The 24,474-nt window shown below is 49.3% G+C and overlaps 1 protein-coding gene across 8 annotated transcripts in view; it reads right to left on the reverse strand.

The window, feature by feature from the left end:
* Nucleotides 1–352: 352 nt before the first annotated feature.
* Nucleotides 353–24,474, reverse strand: part of CLIC6 (chloride intracellular channel 6) — a 42,855-nt gene continuing 18,733 nt past the window's right edge. The window contains exons 1-6 of one of the 8 annotated variants that reach the window (XM_042903322.1): nt 18,321–18,348; nt 8,763–8,872; nt 8,082–8,207; nt 7,404–7,510; nt 6,650–6,831; nt 353–641 (exon numbers count right to left, since the gene is read on the reverse strand). In XM_042903322.1, the coding sequence (XP_042759256.1) occupies nt 480–641; nt 6,650–6,831; nt 7,404–7,510; nt 8,082–8,207; nt 8,763–8,818 (633 nt within the window). In that variant the 5' untranslated portion in view covers nt 8,819–8,872; nt 18,321–18,348 and the 3' untranslated portion in view covers nt 353–479. Of the gene's footprint in view, nt 642–6,649; nt 6,832–7,403; nt 7,511–8,081; nt 8,208–8,762; nt 8,873–11,369; nt 11,389–11,790; nt 11,927–12,389; nt 12,495–16,208; nt 16,279–17,226; nt 17,396–18,320; nt 18,349–24,474 lie in introns of those variants that run through there. The other 7 variants (XM_042903318.1, XM_042903321.1, XM_042903320.1 and 4 more) reach the window with 7 other exon arrangements.

Consider the following 24,474-nt stretch of genomic DNA (forward strand, 5'->3'; position numbering starts at 1 on the left):
AAGAAGTAAGTTAATGTTAACTGGACAACTGGTATGTGTCACAATACATACTGGTATTATTCAGATACACAAGTGAGTTGACAAGTCACCAGGCCATGTATCATCTGGGTTGAGTGGATCTCACTACGATATGGTGTTATTAAAATATGGGCACGACGGCTATTGGACGGAAAACAAAAGACCACTCACAAAGAATACATTCTTTTTTTTTTTTTCATTTTTGTAAATGTTTATTTTTGAGAGAGAGACCGACAGAGAGTGAGTGGGGGAGGAGCAGAGAGAGGGGGAGACACAGAATCCGAAGCAGGCTCCAGGCTCCGAGCGGTCAGCACGGAGCCCGACCCGCGAGCCGCGAGATCGTGACCCGAGCCGAAGTCGGACGCTCAACCGACTGAGCCACCCAGGCGCCCCACAAAGAATACATTCTCATCACAGCCTAGCTCGTACCACTGAGAAATAAGACAGAAAACACTCTAGCTTCACTTCATTCTTTTCGCAACATCTGAATATGCACGTTCAATCTCCTGGTCGGCTGGACACGTATTCATGAACTCGTCCCTGGCATAAGCATTGTTCAAGTATCTCCAGATGCCAGTCATTTCAGAAGGAAATTCAAAATCTCTGTATCTCTTGGCCACGATCTGAAAATCAAGAGGAAATAATCAGCAAAGGAAAAACCCACTAGCGTAGGCCATCAGATCGGACAATCCATTCTTTTGAGGTGTGTGATGTATTCGCTTTCTCGAGTCCCGACGCATTCTTCCTAAAGCCAGTCAGGTTACCCCAAATTACACGTCAACCTTGCATAGGGCATACGGGGGATGGGGAAGCTCATGAAAGTACTGGGCTCAAAACAGCGACTCCACACAGCCCCGCCCACCCATTTATCCCAGATGAATTGGGATCCACTGGTATGAATTCGGTCTCTCCTCTGGTGGACTTCTCCTCGTGTTGCTGGCAGTTTTGACTTTGTGTGTTCTGCTTGCCGTGTTATTTGGTGCCTAAAGATTCGTGAAGATCTTCCCTTTAGGTTGTGCCGGGATCACCGTGAAATGCTCTCTTTTTCCTACTTGCTGAGCCTCACCTCCTGAAATCCCAGATATCTGTGCATATTATTTCTGCAGATTTCCATCATTCTGTCACCGAACAGATCACCTCATTGTCAACAAATGGACACAAATCCTTGTCCTCCCGGAAATGGTAGATGTGACGACAGGGCAATTGAGAGTGAGCATCATGGGAACCACAACAGTGGGGGATGCTTCCTCTGGCTCCAGGGGCCCCGTTGGGGAATTCGCCACAAAGGAGGGTGATACTGTGGGAGACGCTATCAGTTAACCGGGGCCACTGTGACAAAGTACTACAACCTGGGTGGCTTAGAACAACAGAAGCTTCTTCTCTCACGCTCCTGGAGGCCAGAACTCCAAAATCAAGGAGTCAACAGGACACATTCCTTCCGGAAGTTCTAGGGAAAGGTCTCTTCTCTCCCCAGCTTCTGGTAGTTTTTCCCTCTGTGAGTCTCTGTGTCCAAATTACCCCCTTTTTTTTTATAAGGACCCCAGTCCTATTGTATAGGGGTCCCACTCTACTCCACTATGACCTCATCTGAACGAATTACATCTCCGAAGAGACCATTTCCAAATAAGGTTATGTCCTGAGGTGCTGGGGATTCGGACTTCAACATATGAATGGGGGTGGGGGAGGCGGTGCAATTCATCCCCGAACAGGAACCCAGAGCCACAAAGGCCTGTTCTGCTGCCTTGTCTCCTGTTGCATTAGTTTCTGGGATGTGTGGATGAACTGAACATGGGACTTCACACAAATTAGAAGACCTTGGGACCTGATTATGCAGATTTTGCAGGCTAGAAGCCACTGATGCAGCAAAACAAGACCAGATGCCTGTCAGAAACCCTCCTCAATCGTTTAATATCTTGCTTCAATTCAACTTTAGGGATATTAATGTTAAGAATTCCTTGGGGCACCTGGGTGGCTCAGTCGGTTGAGCGTCCGACTTCGGCTCAGCTCATGATCTCTCGATCTGTGAGTTCGAGCCGTGTGTTGGGCCCTGTGCTGACAGCTCAGAACTTGGAGCCTGCTTCGGATTCTGTGCCTCCCTCTCTCTCTGCCCCTCCCCCCGCTCATGCTCTCTCTCTCTCTCTCTCTCTGTCAAAAATAAACAAACATTAAAAAAAATCTATTTAAAAAGAATTCCTTTTACGTATTATTTTATTTATTACTCCTGGTTTATCTTTGCCTATTTTTTTTATTTTAACAGTTTTTTAACGTTTATTTGCTTATTTTGAGAGAGAGAGAGAGGGAGCATGCACACACACACACACACATACACACACACGGGGGAGGGGCAGAGAGAGAGGGAGAGAGAGAATCCCAAGCAGGCTCCACGCTGCCAGCACAGAGCCTGATGCCGGGCTGTATCTCATGAACTGTGAGATCACGACCTGAGCCAAAGCCCGGAGACAGAAGCTTAACCGACTGAGCCACCCAGGCGCTCCTAATTTTTAACATTTCTGAGAAAGTTTTTTTTAAAAAAAATTTTTTACATTTATTTTTAATAGAGAGAGACAGAGCACAAGTGGGGGAGGGGCAGAGAGAGAAGGAGACGCAGGATCCAGGCTCTGAGCTGTCAGCACAGAGCCTGACGCGGGGCTCGAACTCACGAACTGTGAGATCATGACCTGAGCCGAAGTCGGACGCTTAACCGACTGAGCCACCCAGGCGCCCCTCTGAGCAAGTTTTTTAAGTGTCTGCCTCCTATAGAAGTGATCTTCTTTTTATGGTACATTTTCTGAATTTAATACTTTGTTTTCTGTCTTTTTGTGTTTATTTCTGTGTTTGTGTATGTTTCTTTTTCTGGTAACTTCGAAGCTTATGGTCTGTTTTAACTCTTCCTGTGGTTTCCTATATAACTTTATCGATTTTTTTTTTTTTTAATGAGTTCAAGCCCCACATCAGGCTCTATGCTGACAGCTCAGAGCCTGGAACCTGCTTCAGATTCTTTGTCTTCCTTTCTCTCTGCCCCTCCCCGACTTGTACTCTGTCTCTCTCCCTACATAGCTTTAAATAACAGAGATTCTCTATTTCTTGACTTGTCAAGTTTAGATGATATCTACTTACTCCTGATTATGACAAATAAGGAAATTAGTACAACTAAAGTTTTTCCTATTTCATCTTCCTTATCTCCCTTCCATTGGTTGTAAAAACATCCAAGTTTACTATGTTCTGATTCTGTTCAGTAACTATTATAACATTGTTTGGTCTTAGTTCTGTCTTTGGATTTAAACAGGTTCTATGTTTATCACCAACCCTTTTATACCACCCACCTTCTGTGTTCCAGGGTTCTTACTTTCAGTATCATTTTATTACTATATTCATCATAAAGAAACTTTATTTTAAAAAGAAAAAAAAAAACAGCCCAGGAGTACTTAATTTGTTAAGACCAGAAGCCCAGCTAAAAACAGTTTACCTGGATAGGAAATTCTTACATCATGCATTCTTTCCTTTAAGTCTCTGTAACTATTAAACCACTGTTTTCTGGTTTTAATGTGGTCATCAAGACATAAGAGGCAAGTCTGAATTTCTTCCCCCTGGAGACGGCTTTACTATTTATTACTAATATTACTGCTATTATTATTATTATTATGGTCTGGACACCCAGAGTGTCCTATCTGACCCCTAAAGTTCAGTAATTTATCAGGTATGTCATCGTGTGTTGATTATTCTGGACTATATTTTTCCAAACATGGCATGTTGTTTAAACTGAAGGTTCAGATCATCCTTTAGTTCAAAATAAATTTTCCCTTCTTCTTTTCTTTTCTTTCCTTTCCTTTTCTTTTTTTTTCCCTTTCCTGTTCTCTGGCTCCTGATTATATACATCTGGGAAATTGCTGAGCATTTTTATCCCTGTGCTTGTCCATTCAATTTTGGAAACTGTTCTAGGGCTTACCCTCCAGACCCCTGACGAATTTCTGCAATGTCTTGTTCTATGTCTTGCTACATGTAATGTACCTTATTTCTGAAGCTATTTTTTTAATTTTTTTTAACATTTATTTATTTTTGAGAGACAGAGACAGAGCGCAAGCAGGGGAGGAGCAGAGAGAGAGGGAGACACAGAATCTGAAGCAGACTCCAGGCTCTGAGCGGTCAGCACAGAGCCTGACACGGGGCTCGAACTCACGGACCTCGAGATTGTGACCTGAGCCGAAGTCGGCTGCTCAACCAACTGAGCCATCCAGGCGCCCCCGGAGTTATCACTTCTTAAAAGTACTGTGGAGGGCAAAGAGAGTGAGACAGGGTAGCTGGAAGACCAATTTGGATGTTTACCCTCAAACACTCTCTCACCAAACACTGCTCTATGCGCTGCTCCACAGACAAATGAGGGTTAGGGTCAAGGTCAGAGTCAAGGTTAGAGTTAGGACACCCTCCACTCCGAGGCCCTCAGATTAGGCAGGAGGTCACCACGGCTAAAAAGAAAGCTCAGGAAATTTACAGTCCCTCTCTTGACGGGTTCCAGGACTGTTTCTTTCCTCTGCTCAGCAGCCAAAAGCACATTCCTTCTCTCCATCTCCTCTCCCTGTTCCTTCAGATTAGGGGACGGACGGCAGGACGCAAATATGGTGCCTCTGTACGGTTCCTCCTTCAACTCTGCCTCCCCAGAGACCTCAGATGGAAAATGATCTGCGTGGGGCTGTTTCCTGCTTCTCTTCTCATGGCCCCGGTCCTCAAAGAAGTTTGGGTTGGGCATTTCAAGACTGTACTATTTACTTTTAGAGAACTTCACGAAAGATAGAAACCTGCCTCAGCCCTGTGACACCTCACACCGGACAACGTTTCTTAGTCTCTGAACTGGTATCCTGCCCTAGTCCAGTTTTATGAAAGACGAAGCTTTGCTCTGTTTTTTCCTATTGCTTGTGTTGGGTTTTAAGAAGGAGAATAGATGAAAAATTCCTTTACTCTCTCATCTTTTATCATACATTCTTTTAGACGGAGTCTCATTTCCTTTCAGAAGGTATTCCATCCTGAAAGATTATTAAGCTATTTTGGTATTTTGGATGTCCAATGGCTTTGGAAGATTTGGCTCTCAGGTCAAATATTGGAGAAATGGACTGTTTTATTTTACTCTCAAGTTTACCCCCTTTTCGTTCTACCGAAATCTAAAATCCTCTTTCCTCATAGGAGATGAACAAGTGGGAATCAGAGCTGGACGGTCGGATCATCTCTCTTGCTTCCCCCAACCTCCACGTACTGCTGTGAGACCACACTGGTCATGGCAATGACTACAACACGTTCGCTAAAGGGACTAAACCAAAACACGACTATGTAAATATCTGGTTGGAAACTGGCTCCCAAACAGAGGAGGTTTTGACGAGTTGAGATGCTTTCGTTACATTTTAGATGCTGGGGACCTGGCAAAGCTATCGAAGAAAACATTCACTTGAGGGCTCAGCCACGTCTTCAAGGCTGGGATTTCAAGTTGGTATCCCTCAAGCCCCACAAGGAAGAGAGAAGAAGGAAGAGAAATGGGACAAGAGTTGGGAAAGGAATCAGGAGGGAAGAAGAAATACAGGAAGGAAAGGCAAGACAACCAGGGGCAGCTGGTAGCCTACAGGAGCATCAGCACCACAGATTATGTGATCCTCATTTGTGGGTTTCTAACTGGCAATTACATGAGTTATTAAATTACAGGGTCCTTGACTCGTATCCCCCTCTTGCCCATCTCCCCCATCTTTATACCGAGGACCCAGGTTTGAACTTGAGGGGATTTTAATCATCAAGATGCCCCAGAACAAGGCTTGGGTTTCTTCCTGGGGCCTCTGAGGCTACTGAGGGTCAAGAACATTGCAGTGGTGATAATGATAATAACAACTGATGAGATGTGAAGGCTGGGGGCACTACTTAGAGACCACCATAACTCCAGAGGCCGGGTGTAGGGCCATCTACTTTGGAATCTCCGGGCCACCCCTAGAAGTGCTGATTTAGTAGACCAGAGGCTGGACTGGGGGATTTGCAATTCTAGAAAGCTCCCCAAATAATCCTTATGCCTACTAGTGGTGGAGAACCACTGGTCTAGGGAGACTTTAAACCTTAGCATATATGACCCACAACGCTGATTTCCTGTTCAACTATCTGGCAAGACTGGATGCCAAATCTGGCAGAGGCCCGGCCAAGGAGCTGCTCCCTAGCTGTAGGGGGGTGATAATAAGAGCTGAGAAGACACGTCTCTGCCATCCCCCGACAGAACTGTTTCTATCACCAACAACTGAATTCACACTGCCGTGCTCCCAGATTCCATGCATTGTCTCCAAACCTCGAGCATTAAACGCCAGGTATAATCAATGTTGCCCTCAAGTTGCCCTCGTATAACTTTTCTTTAGGATGTGGGGGGAAGACTTGAAATGAGAAGCAGTGAGAATGGAGGGGTGGGGCCCAACTTCCCAGAAGTTTCTTGAGACTACCTAAAGCATATCTGAGAATATCCATGCATCTGACGTCTGGGATCTGACCACCTCAAACAGAAACCAACGGACTCTTTAATTCAGGAGTCTGCCTTTTAGATTGTTTCAATGTCTGGCCAAAATAAAATAAGGCCCCATTCGCATATTCAGCAGCTACGGTAGGAGGAACGTCAAACCTTTATAATGTGGAGCTTGGGTAAGAGGTTACAGTCGGCTAACGTGAGCTCATCCCCATCCAGGAACTTCCTTCCAGAAACAACAACATCCTCAGTGCTGTAGGCATCTATTTCATCAGGCAGAGGGCTATTTAAGTAATCATCCAGCTTCTTCAAAGCCTTTAACAGGTTCTTTTCATAAACTAAAACAGAAAGGCCAGAAATGACCAAGATAAGCCAGCCGTATGAGTTAGGGTTACCTTTCTCTCGACATGAAACGAGGAGTTGATCTCCTCTCCCTCCCGACACGTGGCTGGGCCGCACTGGGGAATTGGGAGGGAAGGATGTGGACTTCTAAGATCTGAATAAAGGACTCACTCCTCCCTGGAAAATACTTCTGCTGTCTACACAACACTGCTCCTTCTAGAACTCATCCGTTTATCCAAAACTTTTTATGGGAGGCCCATAATGAGGTAAGCAGTGGCAGAAGCTTCATTGAAACGGATTCCCGGGGTCCGGCAGGGGAATTCCTGGCGGTGATTCTTTGCCCCTAAACTGATTGTTTTCTGGGCTCCCAACCTCCAGGGGAAGCATTTGACCTCTTGAAACGCACCTGCAGATTCTACGTCGAAGGTGCTTTTTCCTGATTTCTAGACACAGGTCCCTACCCCCAGGGAAATCAGTCAGAATTCCCAGGACCTTAGAAGAAGCCACACCAGAGGCCGGGGGGCACCCCAGGTGGAGAGCATTGAACAGGTAGACGGCAGGTACTCACTCTCGTTGGCATCCTTCTTGGTGTTTTTTATAAATGCCGAGAATTTGGCAAACACGTCATTTCCTGCAGAGTTAGATTCAGGGTGTTGGGTCCCCAGCTTAGGGTACCTTGAAAAATTCAGAATTGGAATAGCACAGATAACAGGGGGGCGGCAAACATGTCTTTCTCTGAGTGGATATAAAAGTGAAAAACCTTCCCCCTCGGATGGTTTTCTAATCTCTTTGTGTGCAAGGTGTGGCAGCAGCGCAGTCCGGGGAGAAGGCCTTTGCTGTTCTCCCGGGACCAGGCCGCCCACCCGGCACCGCCAACTGCGCTAGAAGGTTCCCTTCTAGATCCGGCGCCCCGCGACAGCACACGCTAACGTGCACTCCTTCCCCTCCCAGCCACAGACCTAAGAAGTGGCCAACCCGTGCGACATCGGCCCGCCTCCTCCCCGCTTCCGGCTGCCAAACCCCAATTGCCCCACCGCAGGTGCAAACGAAGCAAAGAGACCCGGGCCACCGTCGCCCGAGGCTTCTGCTCTTGCTGCGTGTTCTGCGGCACACCGCGGCACGGCTAAGGAAGGACGGACGTACCACGGCCGCAGAAAACCAAATACACGAAGCCACGAGTTTCAGGCTTGTCTGCGAAGGGCCAAAGGCACGATCAGATGGTGAATGCTGGTTTTATGAGGCCTACCTCGGGGGAGCTAATTTCTCCTCTAAGAACTCCTCGATCTTATTCACATCCGTCTTGACTTCACCATCAAAAGTCATAAAGGGAGGGTTTGTTCCGGGGGCTAGGTTCTGGAGGTCTGCGGGTTTCCTGGTGGGGGGGGGAGGGAGAGGGGAGCGGCAGCTTTTGTGAACGGTCGCCAAGGTTTGAATTCGTTCCCCCAAAGCCTAGCCGCGTCCTCCCCGGTTTACGAGGAGCAGCCCTTGAGAAGTTCAAGGGAGACCATGGGTTCCCAAGACGTCCTACCGACAGTGAAAGCGTGGCTCTTGTCTGGGCGCAGAGGTAAGAAAGCCAACTCTCCCCCGTGGGTCACAGGAGAGCTGCTCACACGGGCTTTGGAGAGGTGCTCAGCTGACCAGGAGCTTGGGGAGCAGGTTCCTTAACGGTGCCCCCAACTCCTCCCTGGTTATGTCTGAGCGGGTCCTGTAATTACTGACGAGCCCACACCCGGGCTTCAGTTCGGGGCCCCGACGTGGATGGACGCCCCGCGATGTCGCCTGTGGGCTCTAGGAGTGTGTGAGTGCGGGGCGTGTGTGGGGGTTACGGGGGCGTGGGGTGTGAGTGGGTGGGAAGACGTGCGCGGGGGCGGGGGGGGGGAGGGGACGTGGCAGGGCCAGTCTCAACAATGTGGAAACCTCCTCTTACCTCTTCAGGTCCACTGTGGTCACGTTGAATATAACGCCCTTTAGCCAGAGAATCATGAAGAGGCGCTGGGAAAAGGGGCAATTCCCAATACTCTCGCCATCGTAGCCAGCCTAGGCAGGAAAAGAAATCGTTATCAGAGCGAGGCTCACAATTCTAAGTGCCAGATTCCTCAAGGCATGGCGCAAACCCGTTACAAACTTGCGTTGCTGGTCACGACACTGCCACTACCCTTTCGGGGCCATTTCACTCAGCCTCTGAGCCAGTCGGCCACCCCCTCGGGGTGAAGTCGAACAGGCTTCACGGAGCATTTCCTTCTTCCTTCCCGCCGCTCACCCCTTCCTGCCACACTGGGCCTCTGAGCAGCACGGTTCCCACAGGGAAGGACAGGCAGGCGGGAACTCTCCTTGTCACCAAAGGTGCAAAGGAAAGACGTGCTCTTTCCAGGATGCTCCAGCTTGGAAACACGCCAGCAGACTCTCCCCCCGAGACACCATCCCTCCTGGACACTGTCACACCTTGATGTCCCCTCCTCTGGCTCATGGGGTGGCAGAAACATGGGAAGCATTCGTACTGAGAAGGTGTTGAGGGTGGGGCGGCCGCTCCCCGGTGACCCAGAGCAGGTCACACCCACACACGCCTCTCCCACACACAGGCAGACACGTCCGGAACGCACGTCCTCCTCCTCGTGGGCTCGTGGCCGAGAAGGAAGGCACAGGGGTTGGAGAAGACAGAGGAGACGCCCGGCTACCCAAGCCCTGGGAAACGGAGGGCTAGAAGCAAGGCCAACAAAGGAAGGTCCAAAACCCTTCTGTCTCTTGCCATCTTTCCCCACCAGGCCGCACGTCCCTGACCAGCTCGTGGCGCTAACAAAATCCTGCTGGAAAAGGCAAGGAGGTGGCTTCGCCGTACTCCTCACATCTCCAGACCGCAAGCACTGCACCCAGCCAGACCTCGGTGACACAGCCACGGTCAAACCGAGAGGCCCATCCCTGCCACACGCATTAAGAGAAGGTAGAGGAGACCGCACTGTGCCTGCAACCTGCGTCCCAGGAGGATTCGAGGCAGGAAGTGAGCTGCTGGCCCGGGGACTGAAGAAAGGGAAAGGGAGACGCGAGAAGACCGGACCTTCGGAGAGGTGGGGTGCTTAAGTCACCCGGAGGGGTTGCTAATAACCACATGTCCCGAGAAATCAAGAGGGGAAGAGACCCCCAATTTTCAATCAAAGATCGGCCCCGTTACCAAAGACGAAACCCAAACGGGCCAATAAGCACATGAAAATGTTCCTAACATGTTTAGGCAACAGAGCGACGCAGAGCAAAGCCACGGAGGGACGGGGCCACACAAATGGCCAAAATGGGAACGGCCAAAATGGAAAGGTCTGACGCCACCAAGTGTGGACAAGGGTGCAGAGCAACTGACCCGCCATTCACTGCTGCCCAGAGTGCAAACAGCACAACTACCTTGGAGAAGTGTTTGGCACTAATCTCCCAACGTTAAGTAAGCGTAAACGCAACGACCCAGCGATTCTACTCCCAACGGAGCCGAGTACTGATGGGCACGAGAGACTCACAGGAATGTTCTTAGCAGCTTTGGTAGAACAGCCAAAACCTGAAAACAGGCCGGATGCCATCAAGAATAGAACGAGTAAGGGCGCCTGGGTGGCTCAGTCGGTTAAGCGTCTCCCCGCGGCTCAGGTCACGATCTCAAAGTCTGTGAGTTCGGGCCCCGAGTCAGGCTCTGTGCTGACAGCTTGGAGCCTGGAGCCTGTTTCGGATTCTGTGTCTCCCTCTCTCTCTGCCCCTCCCCCGCTCACACTCTGTCTCTCTCTCTCTCTCTCTCAAAAATAAACATTCATAAGTAAATAAAAGACAGAAATACTTTTTAAAAAGCACAGAAAAAAATAAAAGAAATACTAAAAAATATCTGTATACTACAACTTATCCATTCGTTGTAGATAAGCTGTAGTATATTCATACAATAGGACGCTACATCACAACGGGGAAAATTCAGCTATTAGTATAAGCAACAATGTGAATGAATCCCATATACATAGTGTTGAGAGGAAGAAAGCCGACTCAAAGGAGCTCAGATACAGGCAAGCTTCTCTAGATGACAGGAGTGAGAAGAGCGGCTGTCCCTGGAGGGGACTCTCATCTGGGAGGGATAGGAGGGCGACATCGCAGTGCCGGAAATGTCCTGCATCTCGAAGGCGGTGGTGGCTACACGGGTGTATTGAAGTGGCACAGTCTCGTTTTCTTTTTCTTTTTTTAATTTACCTCCAAGTTAGTTAGCATATGGTGCGATGACGATTTCAGGAGTAGAATCCAATGATTCATCCCTTACACGTAAAACCCAGTGCTCATCCCAACAAGGGCCCTGCTTAATGCTCCTTACCCATTTGGCCCATCCCTCCACCCACAACCCCTCCAGCAACCCTCAGTTGGTTCTCTGTATTTAAGAGTCTCTTATGCTTTGTCCCCCTCCCTGTTTTTATGTTATTTTTGCTTCCCTTCCCTTCTGTTCGTCTGTTTTATATCTTGAATTCCACACATGAATGAAGTCATATGATATTTGTCTCTCTCTGGCTAATTTCACTGAGCAGAATACCTTCCAGTTCCATCCGCGTTGTTGCAAACGGCAAGATTTCCTTCTCTGATTTCACGTGGCGGAGCCTTAACATTGGGTTACTTGACTGCATGCGTTACTTCAATAGTTATTTTTTTTTAAGTAAAAATATTAATTAAAAAAATTGCAGAGGGTTGGAGTCAGTAAGTCTTGCCTGGGGCCTGGGAAAATATGAATTTCTAACAAGCTCGCCCAAGATGATGTCATGCTGGTGGCCAGGGATCCATGAAGGCGGACATCGTGCCCGTAAAACGGCACCAACAGACTCAGAGCACTGAATTCAGAGTCCCCTAAGCTCCAAGCACTCTCTTCACAGCTGTCCACCCCCTGCACTCTCCCTCCCCCTCCGGGCATGTGCTGGCCTGTCCACCTATGAGGGAGAAGAGGCTGGGGACTCCCCTACCTGGAGCCTGAAGCTTCGGGAGCTGGAGGGGTGGTGAGGTGGCCGGTCAGGACACCCCCATCGAGTGGTCATTGCAAGTCCCCAGCAGGTGGGCCCTGAAACAGCACCCTGCTGGACCGCCTTCCCTGCCTCAGGGTCCCCCCACCCCCCGACCGAGGCCATTTTGAAGGCCAACCCCGCCCCTCCTCACTCTGTTCTGGAGCAAGACGAGCGAGCAGAGCTGAGTTACATAAACCCCCAGCGGCTCGCTGCAAGGACCTCTTAAATCATGGCGCTTTCTTTCTTCACCACTGCAGGTTTGGGCAGAATCAAGCCAACGGGGGGGGGGGGGGCGGGGACATGAAATCACAAGGACACAGAGCCACATATTTTGGCCAGTCCTGACTCGCTGGCAGCTTCTAAACCTCTTATTTTTATAGTGGTTACAGTAAGCACAGTAAAGTCTAAGATAAGTTCTGTGGAGTGGGGTAACCGTCTCCTTTCTCTCTCTCCCTTGTCTCTCTAACCTCGGAGATCCTGTTATAACTCATCCTGAATGCGGCAAAATCCCTGCTGAGCCCGTGCGTCTCTGCCGTCACTGGTGCGTGGACGCAGCTCACCTTGACAAAGAACTCCAAGTCTGGGAACAGGCCGGTCTGCACCAGGCTGCCTTCTGCCGCGGCAGAATTCCATCGCCCGGGTCTCTGCCTAGCTCCGTCTCTCCATTGTCCCCAGCTCAGGTCGACGTTTCCCACCCCCCCTCCCCCGAAATTGTCCTTCCGGCCACCTCCTTCTTCAGGAAGAGTAAAGGGATCAGAAGCGATAATACATTCTTTAAAAGTAAAACCTGGGGCGCCTGGGTGGCTCGGTCGGCTGAGCGTCCGACTTCGGCTCAGGTCATGATCTCACGGTCCATGAGTTCGAGCCCCGAGTCGGGCTCTGTGCTGATGGCTCAGAGCCTGGAGCCTGTTTCGGATTCTGTGTCTCCCTCTCTCTCTGCCCCTCCTCCACTCATATTCTCTCTCTCTCTCTCTCTCAAATAAAATTAAAACATCCAAAAAAAAAAAGTAAAACCTGCCTTTGTCACCTAGCTCTGCACACACAGAAACCTGGTAACAGGTTCCTTTCTAGAACTGCACAAACCTAAGAGAGACGTGTGGCTGGGGCGGGGGGGGGGGGGGGGGGGGGGGCAGCGGCCTGCAGGCCACGGGGCCCAGAGCTTGGAAGGCAGTGAGGAAAGCCACAAGTGCACTCTGCCCCACCCCCACCCCCGTGTGACCTCCAAACAGGACTGTCACAAGCCAGCACGGCTAGTGAACTGGAAGCTGCCAATTGTTCTAGAGAATCAGCCAGCTGCCAACACAGGATTTACATAGGCAGGGGCGTCTCATCTTAAATGGCTCTGAAAACACTTCCCTGTCTCGGTCTGTCGTAAATGAAGGGGGTCATGGGAACGTGGTGGGAGTTCCCAAGATGCCTTGCTGCCTGACTTGATTACTTTAATGTGCTTCAGTGCTGGGACGCGCCAGCCAAAATCAAGGCGGAGACAGGCCATCTTCACAGCCCGGGATTGAGCAACACTGGGAGGAGCCCTGGGTCGTCTTGGTCATGTTCATTAACCAGACGCGATGATGGGATAAATCCTCGTACGGTAGGAGTGAATAAGTGACGGTCACCGTAATTGGGACGTGTTACGGTCTAAAGTTCTATTTTCCGTTGCTGATCATTCTCTCGGGCTGATTACACTCTGGGCGAAAAAAAAAATGTCTCAGCAGGGTTTCTCGGCCCGCAGGGGGAAATTCTTGTATGTATATGTTTCTGATAAAAATCAGGTGAAGCAGCTTGAGAGATTGGAGTGTCTTGTTTCCAGGGAAGACCCAGGCACCCGGACAACCCAGGATGGCACATCTGTCTTTCAAACGCGACTTTCCCGAGCACCTGTGATGGGAATTCTCGAAAGGAAGACATTAACGCCGCTGACACGTGCCGAGAAGTTCCTGCGGCCTTGAGAATTTCTGTAATTCTGCGGGTCCTGGCCTGCGCCCGCCTCCCTGGCACAGAGCCCCTCCGGGCTTGAGGCGGAAGGGTCTAGATGACACTCAAAATCCCTCCTCACCTCAGGCCTCTTCAAATTAGAACCTCTCCCACGTACCCTGTGCACGTTCAGAATCTGTGGGGAATAAAGACATTTTTGTTTGTTTGTTTCAAATTTCCTTCCACTGCTTTTTGCTTCCAGCAAATGACCTCTCTGGTGTTGCATTGGGGTTGCATGTAAGGGACACCCTCCCCACCCCCACCTTCCACTAAAGTGACTCCTGCCCGGCCACCGCCTTTAAGGGACCAAATGGACTCCTGGTATCCTGGTCCAGACCTGACACGGGGGTGACACCCCTTCAAGGTATTGTTAACAGCTCCTCAGCACCCGCCCTCTCCTTTCCTCCAGAGCAGGCCACACACCCACCACCTTGATTCTCTATTTGGCTCTAGCTTCCTTTTTTTTTTTTTTTTTTTTTTTGAGATTTCGTTTGAGTTTTAAGCAATCTCTACACCCAGCACGGGGCTCAAACTCACCACCCTGAGATCAAGAGTCGCATGCTCCACTGACTGAGCCAGCCGGCCACCCCTGGCTCTACCTTCTTTCTAGAAAATTCTCTGTGGACCTAAACGTTAAACACCTTCTGTAGAGTAAGCACTTTCCCTACTCTACCCAAATGTAATGAAAGACACTTGGGGCGAACAGGGAGAAGGTAGAGGAAGAGGGATTAAATCAGTAATATTCTAATTGTCCCTGTTCTGACGGCCGGCTTTCGACCAAAGAGGGCAGGATGAGCATCCTGTGTGCAGGGAGGTATGCCAGTCCCTGCAGGAAACCAGGAGGGATTTGGGGGCGAACAGCTCATGGGGCTCCGTCACAGGGATTTGGAGAAAAGCAGTGAGTAATGACGGGCTGTTCTGTTTCCAGCGTTCCGGAGGAACTTCGGCGGAACACAAACAGTAGTTGACCAGGGGAGGCAGGGGTCAGAAGGCAGAGTGTGAGTGGGAGGCCGTGGGCAGCCACCTGATCCTCTGAGAAGAACAGTGCGGTCGAAGGGATGGGCGGGGACTCTCCTCTGGTGGCAGCTGACCCCAGCGGAAGGCCGGACACGGCATCACCAGAGAGAAAGAGCCAGAAGCACCAACCATGGGAGTGGGTGACTGCTCCCCGTGCCACCCAGCCTATGCCCACCCTGTCTGCACCGAGGCCTGCCATTTGGAGGGCTGGGCTGGGGACACTGTCCCCTCCCAGGGAGAAAGCCTTGTGGAAAATGGTACAAAATCAGGCGTCCCACTGGGTCTTTTCCTGCTCCCATTTGGAAGTCGGGGAAGGGGGGGGACTAGGATCGCTCTAATCCTTGAAAAGGGGGGTGTGTGGAGTCAGAGACCCATCCTCACTCCCCGACAGAGTTCCTGACATGCAGTAAACACTAGAAAATGACTGGGGCGGGGGGCAGGGGGGTGCTGAGTCCAGTGGCTCCCATACACCTGCAGCCTGGTCGGCTTCAGAAAGTGCCTCCCAGCCCCTCCCCGCTCACTTTTTTCTGAGCCAACTTTTCTGAACTTTTCCCTTCCAGAAGCTCCCAATTCTTCCTACTATGACATTACCCATGAAGAGGGACAGCTCAGGGGAGGGAAGAGAACAGAAGGGGGCTGGAGGCAGGGAGGTTGGGGGAGAGGGGGTGAGGGGGTAGGAGAGAGGGAGGGAGGGCCTGAGCTACGCTGTAAAGTCTTCCCCAAGGCTCTTGATCTAACGGTTTGACCTAAAATGTATTATTTAAACAGATCTGAGACTTTCTGATTTGAATACTCCCGTCAGTTACAAAACAAACAAACAACAAACAAAAGACAAAAAACTGTGTAGTTCTTTCCATTTGCCTGATAGTGGAAGTTTCTATTTTGAGGCAGTATGGCCAAGGGGAATGAGTGCAGCAGACCTTGGAGCCAGGGAGAGCCGCTGTGACCCACTCCCTGGCCGTGTGACCTTGGGCAATTCATGTGTTCTCCCTGAGCCTCAGTTTCTCCATTTTAAAAACGGGGATAAGGACGCCTATGCCTTGCAGGATCTTGGCGTGATACACTCGGGTCTCCCGGGCACCAATAAAGGCGGCTATTATTGTCATTATCATCTGCAGCATCAGCATTATTACTCCTCCAAACTGGGGCGCATCAGAACAGACAATTATGGAATTTAGGGAACTTTTTAACAAGGCTCAATTAGTGTGATTTTCATGCCAAACTGTATAGTCCTTAAAAAGCCACAGATATTTTTCCCTCCAAAAGTAACGCCTCCTCTATGTATTCCAAGTGAAAATTAACAACTGAGGTCGTTTTCTTAATTGCAAAAGCAAACACATCTTCAGCCAGGATGCAAAAGGGCTGGCATGCATGTCTTGGGGAGTTACCTCTTGGGGAAAGGTCCAGAGGAAAGAACATCTGGAGAGCTGTGCTCGCCCTGACCGAGGGCAGGGCCGACAAGCCCAAGGGAACAGTCTTTTCTAGAAACGACACCAAAGGTCTCTGCTTGTAAAAGCTAAAGCCGATCTCCTTTCTGACTTTTGCAGTTGGCACTAAGGAAACGAGAGCACTGCCAGCTGTCTTTCGTCCACTGTCACCGGGAGAGAGTGAATTCCACACTGTGGAAGAATCCCCACCAGGATTTGAAGTCCCACACGCTAGAGCTGCAGATCAAATGAGGAAAAATTATTACAACCAAGTAGGAGAGAAACAAATGAGCCTATCACTTCCTTGTCGAACGAGAATGTTTTTGAAGGAAAAGTCTTCCAAAATCAGACGTTTTTTCAAAACTGGTAAGAGCAAATACTCATTGAACACCTGCTCCGATTTTAAATATGGTTCTAAACCATTTACAGCCATTATCGGATTGAATCCTCTCAAATTCCTGTAAGATGCCTACTTACTACTCCCATTTTTCAGATGGAGGAAACTGAGGCTCAGAGAGGCTAAGTCACTTGCCCTAAGACATAGACAAGATCAGGTGAACAAAGATTTCTCTTATTCTCCCAAACTGGATCCAGGCAATGGTCCCAAACGTCTTTCCCGGTCCTCAAGATGGAAACCCAGTCTTTCCTACCCTTTATCTGAACACCAGTCTGTCCCCCAGCACAGCGATGGCTCCTCCTTTGCAATCACTCCTGCCTTGGTCTCAGAGCCTCCCACCCAAATTCCTGCAGCAGTCTCCTGCTGGTCTGTCAGCCTAAGGATCCTAGCCCCTCTGATCTTTTCTATCTCCAGAACCACCCAGACAAGATGCCATTTTCCTTAGATCTTAGATCACGCTGCTGGAATGTTGTTCAAATGCAAATTCACATTACAGTGCTCTCCCAGCAGTGTGACCAAGGCAAAGTACCCAACCTCTTGCAGCTCGGTCTTCATTTACAACGTAAGGATAACAGTACCTACCTCTTCAGGTTGGGTGAGAATTAATTACATGTTACAGAGAACAATGCCTGACAAACGGAAACTTTCCATCATCGGTTGCCCCTTCCCTCCTTCCTTCTTTCTTCTCCTTTTGTGAACCTGAATAAAAGAAACCTTAAAGTTCTCATGCCAGGGAGCCTGGGTGGCTCAGTCCGGTAAGTATCAACTCTTGATTTAGGCTCGGGTCATGACCTCAAGGTTCATGAGTTGGAGCCCCACATCAGGCTCTGCACTGATCCTGTGGAGCCTGCTTGGGATTCTCTCTCTCCCTCTCTCTCTCTGTCCCTCTCAAAAGAAGCCAGCTTTACTAACTCAGCAGGAGAAGATTTTCTCTCGACCCAGCAACAGCCCAGCCAATGAGAAACTGCCACAACTCAGCCAATGAGAGACTGCCACAACTCAACCAATGAGAAACCGTCACCGCCCAGAACTCTCACTTTTCTCCAATAGAATTTCGCTCAAAGCAGTCCCTCGCAAGTCCCTCCTTTTTCTCTCTAACCTAGTGTTCCTTTCCTTTGTTCTCCAGACTCACCCGAGGTTTTGCCATAGCTTGCATGTCCCAAATCGCAATCCCTCTGCCATTCCCGAATACACCCATTTTACCGGTGAAATAACTGGCTGTTTTGAGTTCAAGGCTGGCACTTTCCACTGTCTAACATACCAGTCAAGCTAATCACTCTCCTCAAATGCTGTTCTCTCTCTGGCCAACTGCCGTGTTCTTAATTATCCCGTGTCACCCTCCCACAATACCTTTTGTCCACCTGGCTATCATCCAACTCCTGCCTCCCCACAGGTAGGGACTCCCTTTCTCTGACTCTCTGCTGGGCATTTCTTTTGCCCTCTGCTGAATTCTGCTCCCAGGGGAGTCAGTTCTGCCCGGCTGAGCACCAGATTATTTACGGATTGCTTCCTGTGGGTTTGCATTCCTTCGGGCGGACCCTGTCAGCCTCCTGAGCACAACAGGTGGTTGACTGGCCCCTTGCAGTGTCTGTGACACTGTTCCTGTTCTGCCTACTCCCCCGCCAGCGTCCACAGCATAGAGCCAGGCCTGTGGAAGGCACTTCATAAAAACTCACCTCTGCTTCAGCACGGAGCCCGCTTTGGATCCTCTGTCCCCCTCTCTCCTGTCCCCCCCCCCCCATCTCTCTCTCTCTCAGAAATAAACACTAAAAAAAAACCCACAAAAACTCGCATGGTGGAGCAAACGGCCACTGTCCTCCGAAGTTCTAGCAAACTCTTCATCCCCTGCAGTTCCTTTAAAGACAGTGAAACCACTCCTTCTCCCCGAGAACACCCACCCACGGGGCCAGCAGCACGGCCAGCCTCCTCTCTCCTCAAGCATCTCCCCCCAGACTGCCTGTCACGGGGCTCCCTTCCCCACCCACCCAAAATGACGATCTCTGGGTCACAAACTCCTCCTGGTGTCCCCAGGACTGCACTGATTTTCAAACTGGAAATTCAGCACCATCACACACCCCCCCCCCCACCCCTGCCTCCAAGCCCTAGGCGGGCTGGAACAGCTGGTCACCATACTCTGTGCCCAGATGAGAGCCTTTTTTTTTTTTTAGGGGGAGGAACAACATTATAAATGTCCTCACAGATTGTCTAGAGGCAGGGCTTTGCTCCTCCCTAGGCAGAACATCAGCAGAGGTTGATGTAATCAACCGCTCAGATTAGGTAGCAGATACCTTGAAATCTTGCAACTATAAGGTCCTTGGAAGAGTGAACAGATAAACAGGGGCTGAGGCCTGCAGGGGTGGGGGGAGGAGGCGGGAACTACCACGAGCCTGGCCAACTCACCAAGTTCTGCAGAGCCCGCTACTCTAGGAGCAGGCTTTCCCCTCCCAGCTGTTAGGGCACCTTTGGGAAAGAGAAGCAGTTTAAAATCAGCGGTGGGGTTCGCGGGGCAAACCCACCCCCCGAACGGCCCACCTCTGGGCGGGAGGGACATTCTAGACCGAGCGGTACCACAGAAACAGGCCAGAAACCAGGATCTCCTCATCTGCAAATCCCTGTATCGCTTTCGACAAAGGCCACCATTTCTCTCTCATCCTCCATAGAACCCCTGGGATTAGAAGGAAAAGTAAGAACCTCCATCAAGCAGGGAAATCGCCCCAGTCTCCCCGAAGTCAGAAGCCCCTGGGGACAAAGTCCGGCGCGCTGGAGCGTCTGTCTCCTGGGATTTAGACTGGCCAGATCAGTACTGCCAGGAAGTGTTACCTGAGAATTTCTGTCCCACCTCTCCATCTCAAAAGAAGACACATAATTGAATGCGTTTTCTCAAAACAACTCGCCTGAGTCCTGAAGATGATCACAGATTGCAAATCTTTTCCCAGTGGCATCACGAACAGAGTGGCTGTGTTGCAAAGCAAAGATGCTGTTGGTAACAACTAACGTCAAGTTACGCTCTCTACCAGTCACTGTTCGAAACACTTGACTCGGATTAACTCAGTGCGAGCCTATTAGATGTAGAGCCTGACTGCGAGCCTATTAGACGTAGGTCCTATTACTATCTCCACTGACAGGTGAGAACACTAAGACTCAGAGAGGTAGAGTAACTTGCCCAAGGCCACACAGCAGGATCTGAGCTCCCCACCCCCCCGCCCCGAGTTGGCCAGAGTTCGTCCTCGGCTACCCACTCTGGACACTGGCCTCTGTTTAAATGGAGCTCCAGCAAAGTCTTTCCTCAGAGTAAAGGTCTGCCTGTTAGTTTTACCCCATCTCCTTTCAGTAAGCATTGGGGGTGGTTCAAGGGAATCCATAATAAGAAGAAAATGCACAGTAGAAATGCAAGGGACAAACTGTGGTCGGGACAGAAAATGGAGCTGGGTTAAGGCTATCAGAAATGCATGCCCTGGGAGCACCTGGGTGGCTCAGTCAGTTGAGCAGCTGACTTCAGCTCAGGTCATGAGTTTGAGCCCCGCATCGGATTTTAGGACCTGCCTTTTCAAAAGCCCCCTGTAACATCACGCTGTGGAACAACTTTAGGAGGCTGATGGCGCCCCCTCGTGGTCTTAAGAGGCACATTAGGACTGTCCACCTCCACATTCAGACGTGCCCGCCATCCATCCCTAACTAGGTGCTGATGGACAATGTCACAGGTTAGTTTTTAGCTCCTGTAGGGGACTTAACCTTCCCGATCTGCCAGATGCTCAGGGTTTTCCGGCTACCTGGATTTTTTTATTTTAAAACCGGTAAAGTCCTGGGGCATCCGGGCGGCTCCGTCGATTGAGTATCCAACTTCAGCTCAGGTCGTGATCTCGTGGTTCGTGAGTTCAAGTCCCACATCGGGCTCACCGCTGTCAGCCTGTCAGTGCAGAGCTTGGAGCCCACTTCAGGTCCTCTGTTCCCCCTCTCCCTCTCTGCCCTTCCCCTGCTTATGCTCTCTCTCTCTCTCCCTCAAAAAAAAATAATAAATAAAACATTTTAAAAATTATTAAAAGAAAAAAACAGCAAAGTCCTGGATAAACTAGGATGCACTGGTCTCCCTACCCTTGAGTTCCCTCTTAGACCCCACATTAAAACCACCACCAAAGAGGGCACTGTCTTTCTGTCCTAGGCACTGCGACAGCCAGGCCCCAAACACAGTTGGGAGCTGAACGGTATGGCTTTTAAAAAGGCATCCAGACTTGAGATCAGCAGCAAAATTGTGTGTGCTTCGCTCATGTTAGGAAAACAACCATTTATGATTTGTAACGTATTTCTCGATTCTCACTGAAGAACAATGCAGAGAAGAGGGAGGAAGTACAGTGGGTAGGAGAGCAGAATGAAAAACAAAAAAATTCTAATTATCTCTAGCAGTCTCCTGATCCAGCTTTTCTCAATTTGCTCAGATTTCTGTAGCTCTTTTGCAAAAGCCTTTAGAAACAGGTAGCTTCCTGAAAAACAAAAAAGGTATTTGCTTTGTCTTTATTTTTCTTTGTCATGTCTATAAGTTTTAAGGAAGACAAAGGCCTAGAACTATTTACAGAGAAGAAAGTCTAGGGCCTCAGAGACACCAGTTGGTTTCAATGACCAACATATGAAAGCTCTATTGACCAGGACAGGGAAGGGGACAAAGCATTCGGTAGAATTCTGAACTAGCCAATTAATCAGAAGTATCTTAAGGGTCATGGAGAGAATTCTTGTGAGACAGAGTTTAGGATGAATGTGGATTTTAGGATGCTTTCCTTTTAATATTTCAAAGATGCCTGGGTGGCTCCGTCTGTTAAGCATCCGACTCTTGGCTTTGTCTCAGGTCGTGACCTCACGGTTCGTGAGATCGAGCCCTGCGTCAGGCCCTGCACTGACGGTGTGGAGCCTGCTTGGAATGCTCTCTCACCCTCTCTCTCTCTCTCTCTCTCTCTGCCCTTCCCCCACTCATTGTGCTCTCTGCCTCTCTCTCTCTCTCTCAAAATAAAATAAACATTAGAAAAAAATTGCAAATTATGGCAGAGATCAGAAGCTTTGTGGTTACTCTTTCAGGTAGAAGGCGAAGGTTCACCTGTGCAGCATGATTTGTGACATCCAGAAGAGTTCACCTGGCCCCAAATGCCCACACCAGCTTTCCACAAAAGCCTAAATCTCAGAGAATCATCTAGAAAAAAGCCACAGACTGTTAAGATAAGTGGTGGTGGTTACTTTTCTCTTCCCCAGGAGGGCACCAGCCCCAGCAACCACTGACCTTCCCACAAATGGACGCTATCCATTTCCTCATACACAACAGGAAAATGTCCGCTTTGGTGACCCTTTCTGCACCTTCCTACAAGCGTTTGCTCAAGAGGCGAAACCAGATCAACACTCTTGTCTTGTTAAATGTCACTTTATAAAGTTATGCTTCTTAGATCTCCTTCCAAAAGGTTCGAGGCACTGGTGAGAAGCCATATTCATTATTACAGCCATAGCCCTACTACACAGCTAGAGTTATGAAGGATACTCACAATTTCGAATTAAGTCACTAGGGATACGATGATGGAATATTACTCAGCCATAAAAGAATGAGATCTTGCCACTTGCAGCAACATGGATGGACCTAGAGGGTATCACGCTGAGTGAAATAAGTCAGACAGAGAAAGACGAACGCCACCTGATCTCACCAATGCACGGAATGTAAAAAACGAAACAAATGAACAAACAAACAAGCAAAGCCAGACTTTTCAATACAGAGAACTCGTGGGCGAAACAGATGAAGGCGATTAAGAGATACGAACTTCCAGCTATAAAGTAAGTAAGTCCCAGAGATGAAAAGTACAGTGTAGGGAATAAGGTACGGGGACAGATGGTGACCACGCTTACCGTGGCGAGCACCGCGTAACGTACAGACTTGGTGAATCGCTATGTTGTACACCTGAAACTAACGTATATGTCAACTATATTTAAATACTTTTTTAAAAACTTCTGGTATACTGAAAAATGGCAACCGAGGGTACTACGTAGGAGCCATTTCCAGGCATTAGGTAATCAGTTTCTCCTGCAGTTGTTGTGCCTAATGGGATGACGGATTATCCCCGCATGGCTCTGGAACTTCAGCAAGAATCGGAAACAAATGAACAGCTCCCAGCACAAAACACAACTTCTTGTAGAGGAGAGAGGTCATCGCCTAAGGCGCTATGGGACCCCAGGCCAGATCAAGGGTGTAATGGGATGGTATTTTTATTTCAGTGCAAATTTAGTCAACTCTGTCCTATATCTTTGTGGTTAATAAGAAACCCGAGCCACACCAACTTGCTCGTTTTTCCTGACCCACCCTGTTGCCCCACTGAGATCTGAAGGTAAGCCCGCATGACTAAATAGAAAGAAACCGAAGGCTTCGCAAGCTTTGGGCTCAAACCAGACTATCATTTGGCATTGGTGAGAGGAGACAGAAGAATCAACAGGGGGACCCCAAATCCCATCAGGTATAAATTAGCAAAGGTTGGCTTTAAGCTTCAAAAGCAAGAAAACCAAAGGCAGAGTCCAAAATACACACATTATATACACACACACACACACATATATAAATACACACACACACACACACACACACACACATATACATATACATACAGAGATACAGGGTTTATTAAAATGACGAAATGTTACCGGAACTATGCTCAGGAAGGTAACTACCCCAATTGTAACGATTAGATTTTATTTTGCATTTCCTTGCAGTCCCGGTGTGTTCCTTACAAGTTCCTAGGTCACGGAGAGCAAATGTGCCGAATTTTAAAGTTCTTTGTCAGTGAGCAGGGACACGCAGTACTGACTTGTAGATGTTCGCAATTTAAATGGGGAGATTTGGGGGCTTCAGACATTACAGAATTATCTGGAAGCGTTGCCTTTCCCCACTTCCTCATCGCTAGTCCCCCAGACTTGTATTCCGTGCCCTGGCCTGACCCACACAACAGGGAAGGCCTGTGGCTTAAGGCCAAGGGCACGAGCTTCTCTCCAGACAAGAGAAACAGCAAACAGGCTGGCCAAGGCTGAGACTAACGCCCTGGCTTTATTATAAGGAAGTCATTTCTGTGCCACATGCTTTTTTTGGCAAACATCCCCACCCTCACCACCCTCACCCCTGGGAAAAGAGAAGGAGGGGCATATACTATTTCAGGATTCCCTAACCCTGACCCTTTCGCTCAAAAAAGGACAGTGAGCCAGAGATCAGCTTCACAGAGTGGTCCACAAACCGGCCCAGGAACAAACCATTCCGAGGCTCCTGTTTTCGAAAGGGGCAGTTATGGTAAGTGGCCGGGAAACTGGTGTCCCTAATTTGTTGCAAATCATCCTGTGGCCACAGCCATCCAATGTCAGGGTGATGAGTCACTTCATCTGCCCCATGGAGACAGACATGCTGACACAAGAGGAGAGGCTGGGGTTTTCTAAAGATGGTCATATATGACCCTAAATCCAATATAGAATTGCCGTATGTCAGGTTTACGTGGAGGGGCAAAGTAGGGCTTGGGAAACTGGAATTCAGAGAGGAGGCAACAAAATACGACTTTTGGTATAGAATAACTTGGAAAGAGTTCACACGAGGGTGCCCGTAGGTAAATAACGACACAGGAAAAGACCAGCACCCTCCGTTTCAGGAAGACAAGGGAAGGTGAAGATAATCTGGCTGGGGGATGCCACCAATCACCAGCGGTTCATCCTGGGCACCTGGATATCCAGGCGTGTTCTGCCCTCACCCACCATGAGCTTGAGCAGCATCAGAGAGGCCTCTCTCTCTGCTCCAGCCCCCAGGTCTGTCCCTCGGGAGCCTACCACAGTCTG

The sequence above is a fragment of the Panthera leo genome, chromosome C2 (genome assembly GCF_018350215.1).
Source record: "Panthera leo isolate Ple1 chromosome C2, P.leo_Ple1_pat1.1, whole genome shotgun sequence".
Taxonomy (NCBI): Eukaryota; Metazoa; Chordata; class Mammalia; order Carnivora; family Felidae; genus Panthera; species Panthera leo.